Source organism: Styela clava, chromosome 15, assembly GCF_964204865.1.
Source record: "Styela clava chromosome 15, kaStyClav1.hap1.2, whole genome shotgun sequence".
NCBI classification, from domain to species: domain Eukaryota; kingdom Metazoa; phylum Chordata; class Ascidiacea; order Stolidobranchia; family Styelidae; genus Styela; species Styela clava.
Genome location: NC_135264.1, coordinates 5,702,005 through 5,716,714, shown reverse-complemented (window position 1 = coordinate 5,716,714; position 14,710 = coordinate 5,702,005). Strand labels below are relative to the sequence as shown.

At 36.7% G+C, this 14,710-nt stretch overlaps 1 protein-coding gene across 1 annotated transcript; it reads left to right on the top strand.

Annotated features, from left to right (window-relative positions):
* The first annotated feature begins 1,575 nt into the window (after window positions 1-1,575).
* LOC120333735 (uncharacterized) lies at window positions 1,576-7,192 on the top strand. Its single transcript, XM_078109605.1, has 6 exons — window positions 1,576-1,924; window positions 4,751-4,899; window positions 5,049-5,131; window positions 5,544-5,624; window positions 6,499-6,582; window positions 6,662-7,192. Exons 2-6 carry the CDS (start codon window positions 4,871-4,873, stop codon window positions 6,793-6,795), a joined length of 411 nt encoding a protein of 136 aa, XP_077965731.1. The 5' UTR covers window positions 1,576-1,924; window positions 4,751-4,870; the 3' UTR covers window positions 6,796-7,192.
* The last annotated feature ends 7,518 nt before the right edge of the window (window positions 7,193-14,710 follow it).

Sequence of the window (14,710 nt, the reverse complement as noted above, 5' to 3'; positions counted from 1 at the left end):
CAAGTGTTACGTTGTAAACGTACGTTGTTTACAATTTTATCGTACATTTTGCCTCTGTGTACAGTGCATCGTGCGCTGCCTTGTAAATAATCATTGTAGAACCGTTATTACAATTATTCCCTTTGCTTGTAGCGTAAATTAGTAATTTTATCTGTTGTCTGGTTTAGCGTTTTCCTTTCCGTCATTTTTGCATTACGTATTCGTCGTGTAATAGCCGAAGATATTTGTCCGTATTGTTGACTGTTAACTTATCTTTTATATATATATATATATTGTAATTGTATAAGCCACTCGGATCGGAAAACGTTTGGTAAGAAATTAGCCTTTTGTTGTTGATAAATGCTCTGTGACTTAAGTTAATCAATTGTGTTTTATTCATTTAAGAAAACCGCTGTTATTTGCCAAGTGTATAAAGAAGAAGCTGATTTATGCATGTGTCTTATTTGTGGATAGAGGGGCTGAGAGTGGCGCATTCGATACGTTTTCATTGTGTCTTGTCTATATAGATTCCGGGCTATCAAAAGACGTGACATCAAGAATATCCTCCGACGTTGTATTAACAACACACCCAGATTTAGGCGAATAGCGGTCTTCTATAAACTTGCTTTTGACTGTGTTCAGCAAGACCGTGAGCTATGTTTCATGATTTATCTTGCCTTTTTCAATCAAAACTTCTCTCTAATATGTCGAATAAACATTGTTCTTAAAATCTTATGACTTTGGTGCAGGCAGCCTAATAACTTGGCGATAAAGCTACGCGATAAGATAGGAAGTCGGAGCAAAATTTTTTCTTACATTTTTAAAATCATAATTCTGGCAGCGTGCGCAACTGCTGAAACGCACTGACTTGCCCTAGATTTACCACGATTCAAGGGATATTACAATAAAAATTAAAAAAAAGATACAAAAATAAAATATATATATATATTTAAAATCAAACCCGAATTGTAATGAGCATTCGTTGCATTCCCTTTTTCAATCCTGTACCAAGTTAATTGAGAATGAGCGTGAAAATGAAATGGCGCGTGGTAGAAACATTTGAATTGAGACTTGTCTCGCCGTCTGGTGAGTAGTTGGATCATACGCCTTTTAACACGAACGGATATATAACCACTAATTTTCCATGGTGGTAATCCAGAAATGTGTCCATAAATGTTTTGCATGACGTTCACATTTAGCGATGTCACAGAAATAATATTTGCATATTTATGCGACAGACAAAATAGACCATACAGTATTTGGAAAGGTAATTACCATAAAGCGAATAAAATAATTCAATCCTTACTGTTTTGACAACTTTAGCATTTCGTGATTTACCGAACATGCACGTACATGACCTTTACATTTACCGGCTTCACAGGAAAATTACTTGCAAATTCATGCGATTTTTTAATTCATAAAATAAATAGCTTCAGTTCGTTGAACAGTCGGGGGATTTCAAATGTCATATTTTGAATAATCAAATATTATAAACCGTTGAATATTGACCAACCTATACTGCTTTGAAAACTTTGGCATTTCGTGTTTTACCGAATATCCTAAAATGTCAAAAATTTTACTTTTATTAACTTACTGTTGTGTGCGCACAAGAACAACAATGGCCATATTAGATTTGATGCATTGTTTTTATATATTGTTTCATTGATGGAAATACGGTTATATAGTATTAGCCTTTGCTTAGACGATTAAGATTAAAGCTTTTTTTTTCCATCTAAATATTTCGACATTTATTTCGAAAAATATATAAAAGGATACCAAGTTATTATGGGCACATTTGAGAACAATATACCTGCGACATATTCGTGCAAAAATGGTTGGAATGAAGATCGACATATTTTTGGCTGCGATATATTTTTCGGGAGAAACGGCAACTTCTCAGCTCTGCTCCAAAACAGATTAATATCAAGCTATTGACTGGGACAGGGTAAGAAATCTTGGAAATTTATCAAAAACTTTTTCTGTTGGTATAATATTTTGACGAAGTCGCACATTAGTCACTTTTAAAATGAAGAATAAAAATGAAATATTTTAACCTTTTTTAATAATGTAATAATGCTAACTATTGCTAATAATGCTAACATTGGATTATATTTAACCAAGGCAACGAGATTTAAGAATTTCGACGATCGTTTTTTGTTTTCAACAGTTCAATATTCTCAATTTAACTACTATTAAATATCAAGTATGAGCCAGTGTGTTTATTCTGTGCGAGAACCATTTTCAATTATAAAACCTTGATGTTCTGTTACCGGTTTTATCGTTTTATATCAGTCCGGACTTGTCCTTGCTCAATATATTTTCCACAATGCCTCGCAATATTTCGGCCAAATATGATTAACTGTCTTTACCAAATGCGGCAACTTATTTTGATTCTTGAATACCACCGACACTCGACCAAATTTGTGTCAATCTTGGCCGATAGGATCGTCGACTTGAGTTGGAAAAATAAGTCGATTTCTTCGTGAGTGCAAAATAAATGTCACAATATGCATTTTTTTGCGATATAACCTCGTATTTTCGGAAAAGCCATGTCATATAAGTACGTTATTTAAATTATGCGCAAATAATTAATTTTTGATCTAAATTTGTCGCAAATAATGTTACAACATTTAGGCCGCGAAATGATTTAATGTAATATGAAGCATGGTAATGGGAATAACGTCAATAAGTCGGCATCAATAATTATTATAAAATGCTGACTAGGTAGTAAAGTCGAATAATGTTAAAAACGGTGCAATAACAAGTCTTCGTCGCGAGGCAAGCGCAAGTATAATCAAACGAAAGAATACGCTCGTCGTGCCATTGATAAATTGGAAACCCGACGTTTTTTTTTAATACGATTTAAAAAAAGTCAACTATCGTTTCATAAATATCCGTATACCAGTGTCGGTAATGATAAAATTGATCGCATAAAATTGGGACGGTTAATTTGCAAAAATGATAAAGGAAATCAAAGCTAGCACAAAAGATAAAAATCGGAATAAAATTAATTTGAATTCACTCTTCTCTTGTCTTAACATCTGTCGCCGGCGTGTAGTACTGTCAGCAATATGAAAACCCAAACTCGATGTCCCAATCGAAAATGAAGTGAATTCAATTGGTTGTTATGATAGGTTTAAATGTGTGAAAAAATATCGCAATTACGGGGTCATTACGAAATCGATTTGGCCGTAATTACGGAATTGATTTTTGTCAATTACGTGCAAGCCTAAAAAACAGACGAGGCCGTAATAAAACCTCTACAATCTAACCACAAGCCCTACGACTAAAAAACAGCACTCAACAGTAAACCAGACAAACACAACATTGAGAGTCGGCAAACTGCGGGCCAAATGCGGCCCGCGAGCTAATTTGTTGCGACTCTCGAACCACTCGACATTCAATACATAAAACAAAAATTGATCCCAAATTTATTATTGTCCCTACACGAATTTATGTGGTGACAAGTGCTGCTGTACGGCGCTTCTTATGAAACAAGTGGCTTCAGTTGTATGTCGTTCGAGTTAATTTCGATTTTTAAAATTTAAAAATGTCCGGAAAACGGAGCGACAAGGGTCGAGCATTCCAAAGTGCTCGGACGGAAAAGTATTTTCTTTCGTGGGCATTACAAAACCAGTTTGCTCGATATGCCCAGTCAGCATCGCAGTTATTAAGAGTTTCAATGTTTTAATTAAACTCGTTACAAAACGAGTCGTCGAAATTTCGATCCCGAAACCCGGGACTGCGCCACAGCTCATCTGTGCGTTAGGGCAAAAGGTGTAAAGTCCACGTTCGGAAGAACATATGGCCTTGAGCAGCTTTATCTGAAATGCATTAAACTTAGATTAAAATTTGTACTCGCTTGTCAGATCATCACTTGGACGACGAGTTGCCATAAAAACATCATCTTTCACATTAATAATAGATAAATAGAAACAATGTATTGTTGGATAATATATTAAAAAAACGCTACATACACATCTCATTGGGACAGGCGAGAAGGGCAGCAATGCAAATGCGCCATAAATTGAAGTTTAATTAATGTAGCGATTGTTCGAAGGCGGAAATATTGCGGCCCGCGCGCTACCTGAAACGTGTATATTTGGCCCGCAAGAACATGAAGGTTGCCGACCCCTGCACAACACTATTGATCAGCAAGTCTGACTTCATAAACAATTGCCATGTCAGTATGTTGCAATAATGCTGGGCCAATTATTGTCTCTACGCCCGTATAGGAATGTCTCTCATCAGTCCGAATAAGATCTCCCCAACAATTTGATGCAAGCATTGTTAACCCGAAATCTTAATGTGAGGCCTGGTTATCAATATTAATAACTACAAAAACGATATAATATCGAAGTAGGTTAGATGTACGAACCATGTTACGTGTGTCAATGTCTCGAATATGAGAACAGTTAATGGCCATCAAACAAATACAGATATCGCATTAAATAGCATAACCGTCGTTTTTAGTAAATTTCCTAATGCGTATGATTTATTGCATAGGCTTAGTTTATTTGTATAAAGGTGGTCCGCCAAAGTTTTGTCAGGCTTTACCGGTCCGTCAACCGAAAAAGGTTGCCGACCACTGGTATAGTTGACGAATTAAGAAGTTGAATTCGACAATATACAGCTGTACACATTTTCGTTCTTTTTCCTGTACACAACCTTCGTATTCAGATAAATTAGCTATAGGACCCCGATTAACGAACGATTCAGGGCGGTACATGCAGTGGAATTCAAATAATTTTCAAGTGTATTTGTATTTCAGTTCGGCAAAATAAAAGGAACATGGTTTGATGGACTTGACATTCCGAATCCTGGTAATACTGGTAAATTTCCGAGAACATGTCATGATATACATCATTTCGAAGCACCAGAAGATGGAGTTATGTTCAACCTAACTCTGAGCGTTCGCGGGTGAACTAGCAGTAATCTTATTCAAATATAGACTGTCTAGTTTGATCGATTTGTGTAAACTGTAAAGTTCTATGAGTGCATTTGACAGAGCAAATCACGTAGCAGCGTTTTTGTTTATTTGTTTGCTTAATTTATAACCTTTGTTAAAGGCTATTCAACAAGAATACAATGGATTTCCAGTTACACTTTATCCGAAGAGAGGGCGAAACATACATCATAGATCAACAACTCAGTGAGCGCAATTTGTATCATTGTGAATTGTAATCAACAATGTGACAAAGACACAACATACAGAAAAAATAGTTCTACATTGAATTAATTTTGTAGTATTTCTAAAAAAGCATTTTATAATTTCTTATCCTAGGCGAGCGCTAATCGCACCAAATCGCAATTCCATTTACTGTTCCATTACTTGTGTATCTAGTAAACTTTTCAGCCACACAATTTATCGAATTAATTTCATCTGTAAAAATAGGCACTTAAGCTCAAACCCGCATTAGCAATATATATTACTGATAAGACAATGTCTTATTTACCGAAATTCTCAAATTTGCATCGACGTAGCGTATTGAAAACCTGCTGTTAGAAATATAACACACTGTATTCTCGACATTAATGAACATAACCAATATTTTTTTTTTTAGAAACTTCGTTTCTGGCAAAACTCAAGAAGTTGTATTTTGATACCCCAGGTGGTGGCGCAACAAATGAAGAGCTAGATACTTGTAAGTAGAAATTGTTGGTTTAATTGCGGATATATACTAATATATAGACCCAAGACTTGCCGCATTCTGCTTTGACCGTCTAGAACAGGGTGGTCTGAACCCAGGCCCATTTTCCCAACCTTCATTATCTGTAGCCCGCGTCGCATTCGGCGAGTAATCAAAAAATCGCATTTAGTGTTGTTTCGTAATAACATTTACCAGAAAAAGCTTTTGTTGTTTCATCGCTAATGTCACTGAATTGTCTGAGTTATGACTAACTGAGGCAACTAGCGAAGTTGAATGATGTTCTCGGCAGGCTTAATTGTTATCTGTCTGTCTATCTTTTTGGTCAGGAATATATGCTAACAATTTTGGCATCGCAGAGAACTTAAAATTGAATGCGGATTCTGATAGCTTAGGTTGGCTATGCCTGATAACTTAATATTAATGTTAAAGTCTAACAATATAATTAATGCCAGGTGTTTTTTGCAACCAGCCTAAACATAATTGCAAAAAATGCTGCCTATATATATTAGAAATTACCCTCAATATTCGGAAGCACTTACATTAGCGGAAGCCCTTTTTCAGTTTGAAAGAGTTTGAAATCTTACGCTAAATATAAATATAGAAACACATTTGCATGTTTTAGTAAGTTTTTGGTGGTTTCTGCATGTTTTGCTGGATAAATGACTACTTATCAATTTGTTTCCATAATTAAAGCGTTTGTTTTGTATTGAACTGTTTACCTATTCTTGGCACTATTGTGGCCCGCGAACAATGCCTCTAGAGCCGACAATCTTTTATTAAGTATTTCCATGGTTTATCACCTTGCAAAATTGCAATATTTGGACCAAGGTTTACATTTATTAGCTCCCACTTACAACTATCATTTCAGATGCAGACAACCTATTTCGAGGCGAGTATTTCTTCATGACAGATTACGACACTTATTTTGTCATGGGATTCTGCACACCAATAGGTAAATACAATAATGTTACATAGTGATGTATAAAATTAGTACATGCAATGATATTGCATTTTGCATTAAATATTTTCAGGATTGAAGGGATTTTCACACTTCAGAACCATAACTCCGACAGCAAAGGCAATTTATAATATGTGGAATGTATTTGCCAGTCACAATCAAGTAACAAGTATAGGATGGGAAGATATGTGCTTTGCCTGGCAGTAGTAAATTCGATTAAAATGTACTTCTTTTGATATATTCACTTTATAAAGTGTTGTATTTTGATTCAATATTTCATCGTTATAAAACAAACTCAACGACATCAAACTATATTTGAATATGGAAGTTATTGTATATTAATATCATGTCAGTAGCAAACCTTTATTAGATTCAACGTCATCAAAGTAAACAAACAAATGTGTACGTATAACTCGCAGATTGCAAACTGTTTTTCAAAGTACATATTCGAAATTCGGCAACATTAAAAACTCCTACATGGGTACATTTTAGAGTCTAATATATCTGGTATTTGTTACCGAATTCATAGATTGAACTTTTTATATGAATCATTTGTTGCTTTGGTTTACACATGCAAATAAATGACAACTCATGCTGCATTAAACTATTTGTCTCTTGGTCGTTACAATTGTGTGTGATTATTCTCTGTTTAATGCAAGATCTACAGGTTTACAGAATATATATACTATATACCGTAATAGCCAATAGTCCATAGCTAACCTAACAAGCATCGCTGCAACGGCTAGTCGGTTGCGGCCTTCTCGCCAACCACGTTTGTTGACGTGTTTTTCTCAGCGTGAGAGAACGTGTACGGGAAAGTCAATCATATCTTTGGCGTTCCGAAGGATATTGACGTCAAGGATCGATTGGGCAGGTTTTCACATTCACTTTTTTGTTTTAACCGGCGTAGTTCCCAACCTTTTTCTATATTTTCCTGTATCGGGTAGAATTTTGCGATGGAGAGACTTTATACAACTTCTTTTCTGCCAGAAATACAGTAAATACTTCGTTACAGTACCCATCACTGATTTTAATAAACTGGCGCTTTGGCACGACATAGCGTAATTAAAGCCGAAATTGTTGGCGCTCGGAAATTTGGCGGGTCAAAAGTCCAACACGTGGTGGTGTGGTATGACACGAGCGGTACGCTCCATGTTAAGAAGGCGTATACGGTCAAGTCATTCATACTTGTTGGTTTTTGAAGAGGATTAACAGAACGAAACAGGTGAAAAAATGATTCAAATCAATTGTTTTAAAACAAATCTTTTTTAACGAGTCCCTAAGTAAAATCAGGTTTATATATAGGTTTACCATCCGTCCCACCCAGAATGACCGGGACAGTCCCGGAATTGACGTCTGGCGTCCCGTGTCCCGGACTGGACTACGGTTGTCCCGGAATTTACTGAAAAAAGGCGTTTTAAAATAGAAGGACATCGGATTCGTTCAAACTGGAAACGGATGTTATTCACGCGAATTTTTTTTTAAATAAAAATTACGTCTGTAGGTGTCACTCAAACAAAGACATGTTTCGCCAACTGTGACTTCCTGGTGACATAATATTCAAATAAGTTAAACAATTGCAAAATGGATGGTATTATTACATACAGGTAGTTTTAAAACGGTTCCGTAGCTGTAAGTGTGCGCTGAGAAAGGTTTGCAGTGAACTTTTACGCTTAACTGGTGGCCAAATACTTCGTTTAAAGATGATTCTTGAAAAGATCAGGGAGGTGGGAGGAGACATCCTCCTATGTTTCATCAATTATAGAAAAGCTTTCGACACTGTAGTACCCGATGTCCTCTGGAATGCGATGGTAAACATGGGGTCCCCTATGCTTACCAAATATCTGAAGTAAAAAACCGGGTCGATGCGAATTGGACAGGCCAAAATCGGTTCAATTCAAGAGGCTTATTTATAGTTTAAACATTTTCCACACCATTGTGGGTAGATTACGGACATTCGTTACGGACATCCGTTCAAAAAGCAATTTTGTAATAGTATCAAATTGAAAAATTATTTTTACTGTCATCACGGCGGAAAAACTTGCAAAAACGAGAATTGTCCCGACTAAATCGGGACGTGTGGTGGGCCTACCTATGCATATAATTGATCTTTTAGAGAACCTTTATCTGTTTATGACTCTCAAAAGGCAGCAGTAAGATCGGCTCACGGGATGACAGATTTCTTTGACATTGGCCAGGGTGTCACCCCACCTCTTCAAGCAAGTCATGCGAGAAACTCTCAACATCAAGTGGATGGGCCGCAACTAGTTGGAAGGATAGTTAATAGACTGAGATAAGCCGACGATGTAGTTCTGAAGCAGCACTCTTGTTCATTATCAAGAAAACTGAAGTGATAAAAATTACAAAGGTTACAAATGAGGAAAACTTAATTTTGGAAAACCAGAGCGTTGAAAATGTAGAAAGATTCAAATATCTAGGTGTAGTTCTAACAAACAAAGTAGACGAGACAAAAGCGGTAAGACGAAGCATAGCAATGGCGAAAGCTTCAATGATTTCTCTGAGCAATATCTGAAAAGACAGATCAGACAGATCAGCAGACCTCAGCATGTCTCAATTGTTCAAACTGTCTCTGAAGCAGGACCAATAGCGTCAATTTGTGAAGAGTGTCAGCAATGACCATTCCGTTTAAACGAGAGATGACGTTTCAAACAGATAGAGTGAAGATCTTTGCCACTCAGTAGCCAGACGATACACAACCTTACGTATTGTACCATTTGTCCTGCCAATTCGAGTGTCAAACGCGAATTGTGAAAGAGTGTTCAGTATTATGAATGCGGTTTGGACCAATAGTAGAAAAAACTAACTTTAATCCCGTCAAAGTTGAACTGAAGATGAAATTGAATTTTCATATTATGTCATGCAATGAGTTTATCAGCCACGACAAAGATCTTCTTGAAGCGGCACAATAACAAGAAAAATACAAATTTAAGTACCAGAAAGACTTTTTTTGTGATTTATTGTTAAATAAATAAATTTTCAGTGGTTAAAGATGGAATTTTTCTCCAGAAAGATATTACTCGAGTCAGTTGGTATTTTAATTCACGTTGAAACGGAATTGTCACAGAACCTGGAAAGTACCTGTCCTGTAACAGTTCCGCTTTGACGATATGGATGCCCAGACAGTCTCTTGTAAGCGGGGCGTGCAGTCACAGTTATATTCACTGTCCTTCAATATGGGGCACAGTCTCTCGAGAGATGGGCCTATAGTCACAGTTATAATTAATGTCTTCTAATATGGGGGCTTTTTGGAAATAGGTAAACTGTGCCGTAGGCTACTGGGTACGGATACTGGTAGTTAGTTTCACTGTTCAGCTTCGTGTAGGATACCCTATGGATTTCGGTGGAGCGATGATAAATTATTCTACGGGTTCATATATTTAAGCATAGCTCGCTTGTGTTCTATCTAATAAATTTTGAGGAAATTAATACAAACCCATTTTTAATTTTTTATCGTTTTAGATGATTCGAAATTTATCAAAATAAGTATTTTTTTCCAAATTTCCAACGGTAGTCCCAGTAGATTTCACGAATAGGCCCCCTATGTAGTCACCATCGTTTACTCATTGTACTGTCATCGGTTACGGTCATTCACAACCTAATTATGCCGCGAAAAACAGCAAAAAGGGCAAATTTTAAATTTAACATTGTTGTAGGTCCCATTTGATGCCGCCCTCACTGCCAAAAAAGCCAGTACTTTTCATTCATCAGGAACTGTTGTAGTGAGAAAATCTGTCTAATATCCTAATGTCAACATCAACATGAAAGTTTTATAAAGTCACTTTGTAGGCCTTTATTTGTTATTTTAACAATTTAACTTGAGGGAGCGTTATGGTACGGAGCTTGTCATGCAACACGGGCTACATTTGAAAGAGGAAATGAGTAATATAGGATATTTGCTTGTTGGAAAACTTGGAAAGGTAATGACCAATTTATTAACTGTCTCTAAGCGGCCTTTGAAGTCACTTTCATAAGACCATTATATATATTGAATCTAGCTTTACGTTCTATTTAGTTCAGTGGTTCTTAACATTTGTGAGCCTGCCGAACCCCTACGCTATTCCGTTAGCTCCTGTTGAACCCAAAATTTTTGAACTAAGAGCGCAACCTGAACTTATTAAGGTGAAGTCGGATTTATACAAATTTATAGAAAATTTGATCGACTTCAATTGATAGAATATGAACTTGTTGCCTTACTGTTGAGCATAGGTTGTTTTTTCGGGTTAAAATTCAAAGAACATGCTTTGTCAAGACCAAGAGAGTATCAACCGCCGAAAGAACCGCTGGTTACGCCATTGGTTGTAGCAGAATAAATTGCAATAACACAGTAAACTTTATACATTCATTAGATTTATTAGTGACACTTCTGCTACTGTTTCTCTGTGAACAACTGAGAGATACGTGGCTTCGTTTCAAAATGAACAATTCTCATGACATTTCGCATTGGAGTCCCGTCCAGTTGAGCAGGTAAAGCCATACTGTACATTGTCATCAGACCAAGTTCTTTGATGACTTATTTCACGAAAAAGACTCCTCGGAGTTGCAAAGAGTTTTTGGAGAAAAAAAAACGTTGAACCACTCTGAAAATTGCGGTGCAAACTTAGATAGCAATACGCCGTGTCGAAATATCCATTGTTATGTCACAATGGCAAGGACTAAAAGGGCTGGGCAGGGCATTTTCGATTACCTGATGATTTCGAATACTCGGGGAGTCAATGGGAGATATGTAATTGTATGCACTCGTTGTAATTGCGGAGCGTTCAAACACAATAACAAAACGCTTATTTATCGATAACTCACTACAGAAAAAAAACATACCGTATGTCAGAATTGCATCGAAAAATATGGCTACAATAGAATAAATGGGTAATTCACTTCGACCCTGAGGCCATACGGAGGTACACCCAAGCGCTTGATGTCTCTCATTGACAGCTCTAAAAATATTTTTCCAAACAAATTTGACATACCTTGCAGCAGTTCAATGACCGAAATACATCGATTAGAGCGCAATCGTTTATTTATTTACCTCCTGGAGAGAGACTAAGCAAATGAAAGGAATGTGAAACTCGAATTAACAACATTCTCAAATAGTTGAGAGCGTTTAGAAGAAATAGTAATCAGACTTCTAAGTTTAGTTCATATTCATGATATATATCTCAAATAGCAATAGGTGTAGCAGAAGGTACACAGGCGTAATTTTACAAGAGTAATCATATGGAGCATTGAGCGTTTAGACTACCTCTTTATATCGTTAACTACATTTCTACAAAAATTATTATTTAATTTAATGGAAATATACTTCAATTTCCAGATTATTAAAATTAAAAGTAACATGAGCTTATACGACATATACATCGCTCTTGTATTTTTATTGTACAGTCGGTCAGTCGTAGGTCAAGAAGACATCAGACTCTGTACAAAGATGTACGAATATTGCAAACTACAGCAAACGAGTGGTGGACAGAGTGAGCCATGTGCCGATCAGATCTCAGAACCGGGTCGTGTTGGAAAAACTGGTCCACGTGGTATGCCGGGACAAAAAGGAGAACCTGGTGTCGTTGATTACAATCGTGTCAATGCCAAAATATCAGAAGACATTTCAGGTACTATATATGTGTATTGTTAATTCCATACATTTGCCCTGGTCATTTTTATTTTCATGGATGCAGACGAGCAATTGGTGATAAGTAATACAGCATATCAAGTTTGACACACATTGTCTTGTATAAGTAAACACATCTTGCCTTATAAAATTGCTTTCAAGAACATGCATAAGCAATACAATATTTGATTCAACAATCTGACTACAAAAGTCGAGGGATGTGAGTGAGCTTTTTTTTTTTTTTTAAAGTATAAAATTTATCACAATTAAAAACTGTAACCTAAAATAATCACAAATAATTCAATCAATCAAATCGTTTTTTATTAGCCATCCATGCAGGCAAACGGGCACAACAAAGTTAAAGAAAAATGAAAATATATATATATATACATATTCATGACTTTGCCCAGAATGGACAGGATAACCGCGAAATGACCATTCGGTATACCTGTCAGCGGCTACCTTGGTTAGGTAATTGTGCTTACGGTAATTCTGTATTCCCTACTATAACTTATTGTCTCCAAGACTGTGCCGATGATGCATCAGCAACTGTGTTGTCGGTTTATGTATTAGCAACGACCAGAAAGTAAATTTGAATATCAGCCTGTAACAATTTGATGACCACACAAAGGAACCCACGTCTTAATCAACTTCCATATAGGTTATATCTTTATACTATATACCAAGCGTGGAGTATACAAGTTTTGATGCATAAATAACGTAAACCATGCTAAATCTATTTTACCTCTGCTCGTGATCACCTTACCTTTCATGTCATAGACAAATTATTATGACTACCCAAATAAGAAACTTGCAATTGCTTGGAGTTTTGAAAAAAGGATTTTCATCGGCCTTACATATCAAAACACTGTCTATAGCAGTGGTTCTCAACCGGGGGCCGATGGCCCCCTAAGGGGGCCACAAAGCAGTTCAAGAGGGGCCACGACACAAGACCAATAATTGATCATAAAGCAACTTAGTTTGCATACTTTTATTTTAAAACAAAATCTCCCGTTCAGGCGTTCACCGCAGTTTCATTACACGAACAGGTTATTTGCGATTTCAGGGTGAATTCACTTTCCCATACGTGAATTGTTTCATCATATTGCTCACAATACGAAAATGGAACAACAGTCGCATTGGCGTTGGCTTCACCAAAGTAAATCTGGTGCTCCCGAAGTATGCGAACCAAGATGGCGGACATCGGAACGTAACATGGGTAACAGGTTAGGGTTAGGCGATAATTTTTTTTTCCAATTTTCCTTATTTTAGTCCTATTATCAGTTCGAAGACTAGCCAAGAGCCTCCCGTAGTATTTATAGCTAAAACTATGGCTTAACCCTAACATAGTACACATATTACATTCCGATGTCCGCCATCTTGGTTCGCATACTTCGGGAGCCCCGTAAATCTAGATGACAGAGTGAATGTAGCTATGAAGTGGCATTTCGTATTCTTAGCCACTACTTAGCATGAAAGCTTCTTCACTGATAGTAGGCCTATGACTTGCCACAGCCCATCTGGCTTTTCTGATCTTGTCACCATCAAAACAAAATCTAAAAACCGTTTTGATGTTGACAGTGGCATTCGTCTCTGGCTGTATCAAAGACTGTGCTCCATATAAGAAACCTTGCAAGGCAGTCCCAAGTGCAAGATTCCCATTGATTGTATACTAAACAGCTTGGACTTTTTTTGTCTCTATATAGTTTGAGTTTTTTTGGATGGTGAACACGGGGGCCACGAGTGCAATAAGGCGCCAGAAGGGGGCCACGAGCCATAAAAGATTGGGAACCACTGGTCTATAGGTTTGAGTTATAGAATGTAAAGCCATTTGGTTGCGAGGTCGAAACCATATAAAAAGGTAGAAACTGAGCGATTAAAAAATTGTTGCGAGTCTTAAGTAAATATAAAATAAGCCGTGCCGGAATGTCGAGATGAAACGTTTGTTGTTGCGGAAACTCAGTAAAATTATAAGATAATCCAAAGAAATTATTTTAAAGTGCATAAGGAAGTGAGAACAGATACGAAATTATAAGTCGCAAAAGACATTCCAGGTCAGTGCGTAGATTGAGGTTATCTTGAAAGAATATGATGAATAAACAAACAAACATATTGGTTTATAAATGATTTTAAGGTAAGCTTATTACGGATAGTTTTATTCAGGGTTGTCCAAAACGAATCGAATATTCGAATGTATTCGAATATCAAGGTATTCGAATACCTTTTCGGCTGATTTTCGAATAATTCCGAATAGTAGCCACTTTTCGCCGTAAACGTGGTGCTTCGTTTTACGGGAATCTTTAAACGACTTTTTAAATCGGCACTTTGATTGTTTATATTCTGTGCGACCGTACGTCGCATAGTGTTGCGACACATTTGCACGTTTGCGTGGGTGGACATTGCCGACATTCGTGTACGAGGCTTTTAATTTACAAATTCATTTCCATTACGTCGAAAAATTGAGAAAGTATGTTTCTTTTATTTCTATGTGGCCTGCTTATT

What these genes read in the sequence shown, in the direction of transcription:
- LOC120333735 (XM_078109605.1), top strand. Translation starts at nt 4,871, where the DNA reads ATGTTCAACCTAACTCTGAGCGTTCGCGG. An exon ending in CATCATAGATCAACAACTCA is followed by an intron (nt 5,132 to 5,543) that starts GTGAGCGCAATT and finishes TTTTTTTTTTAG; the next exon opens with AAACTTCGTTTCTGGCAAAA. An exon ending in AAATGAAGAGCTAGATACTT is followed by an intron (nt 5,625 to 6,498) that starts GTAAGTAGAAAT and finishes CTATCATTTCAG; the next exon opens with ATGCAGACAACCTATTTCGA.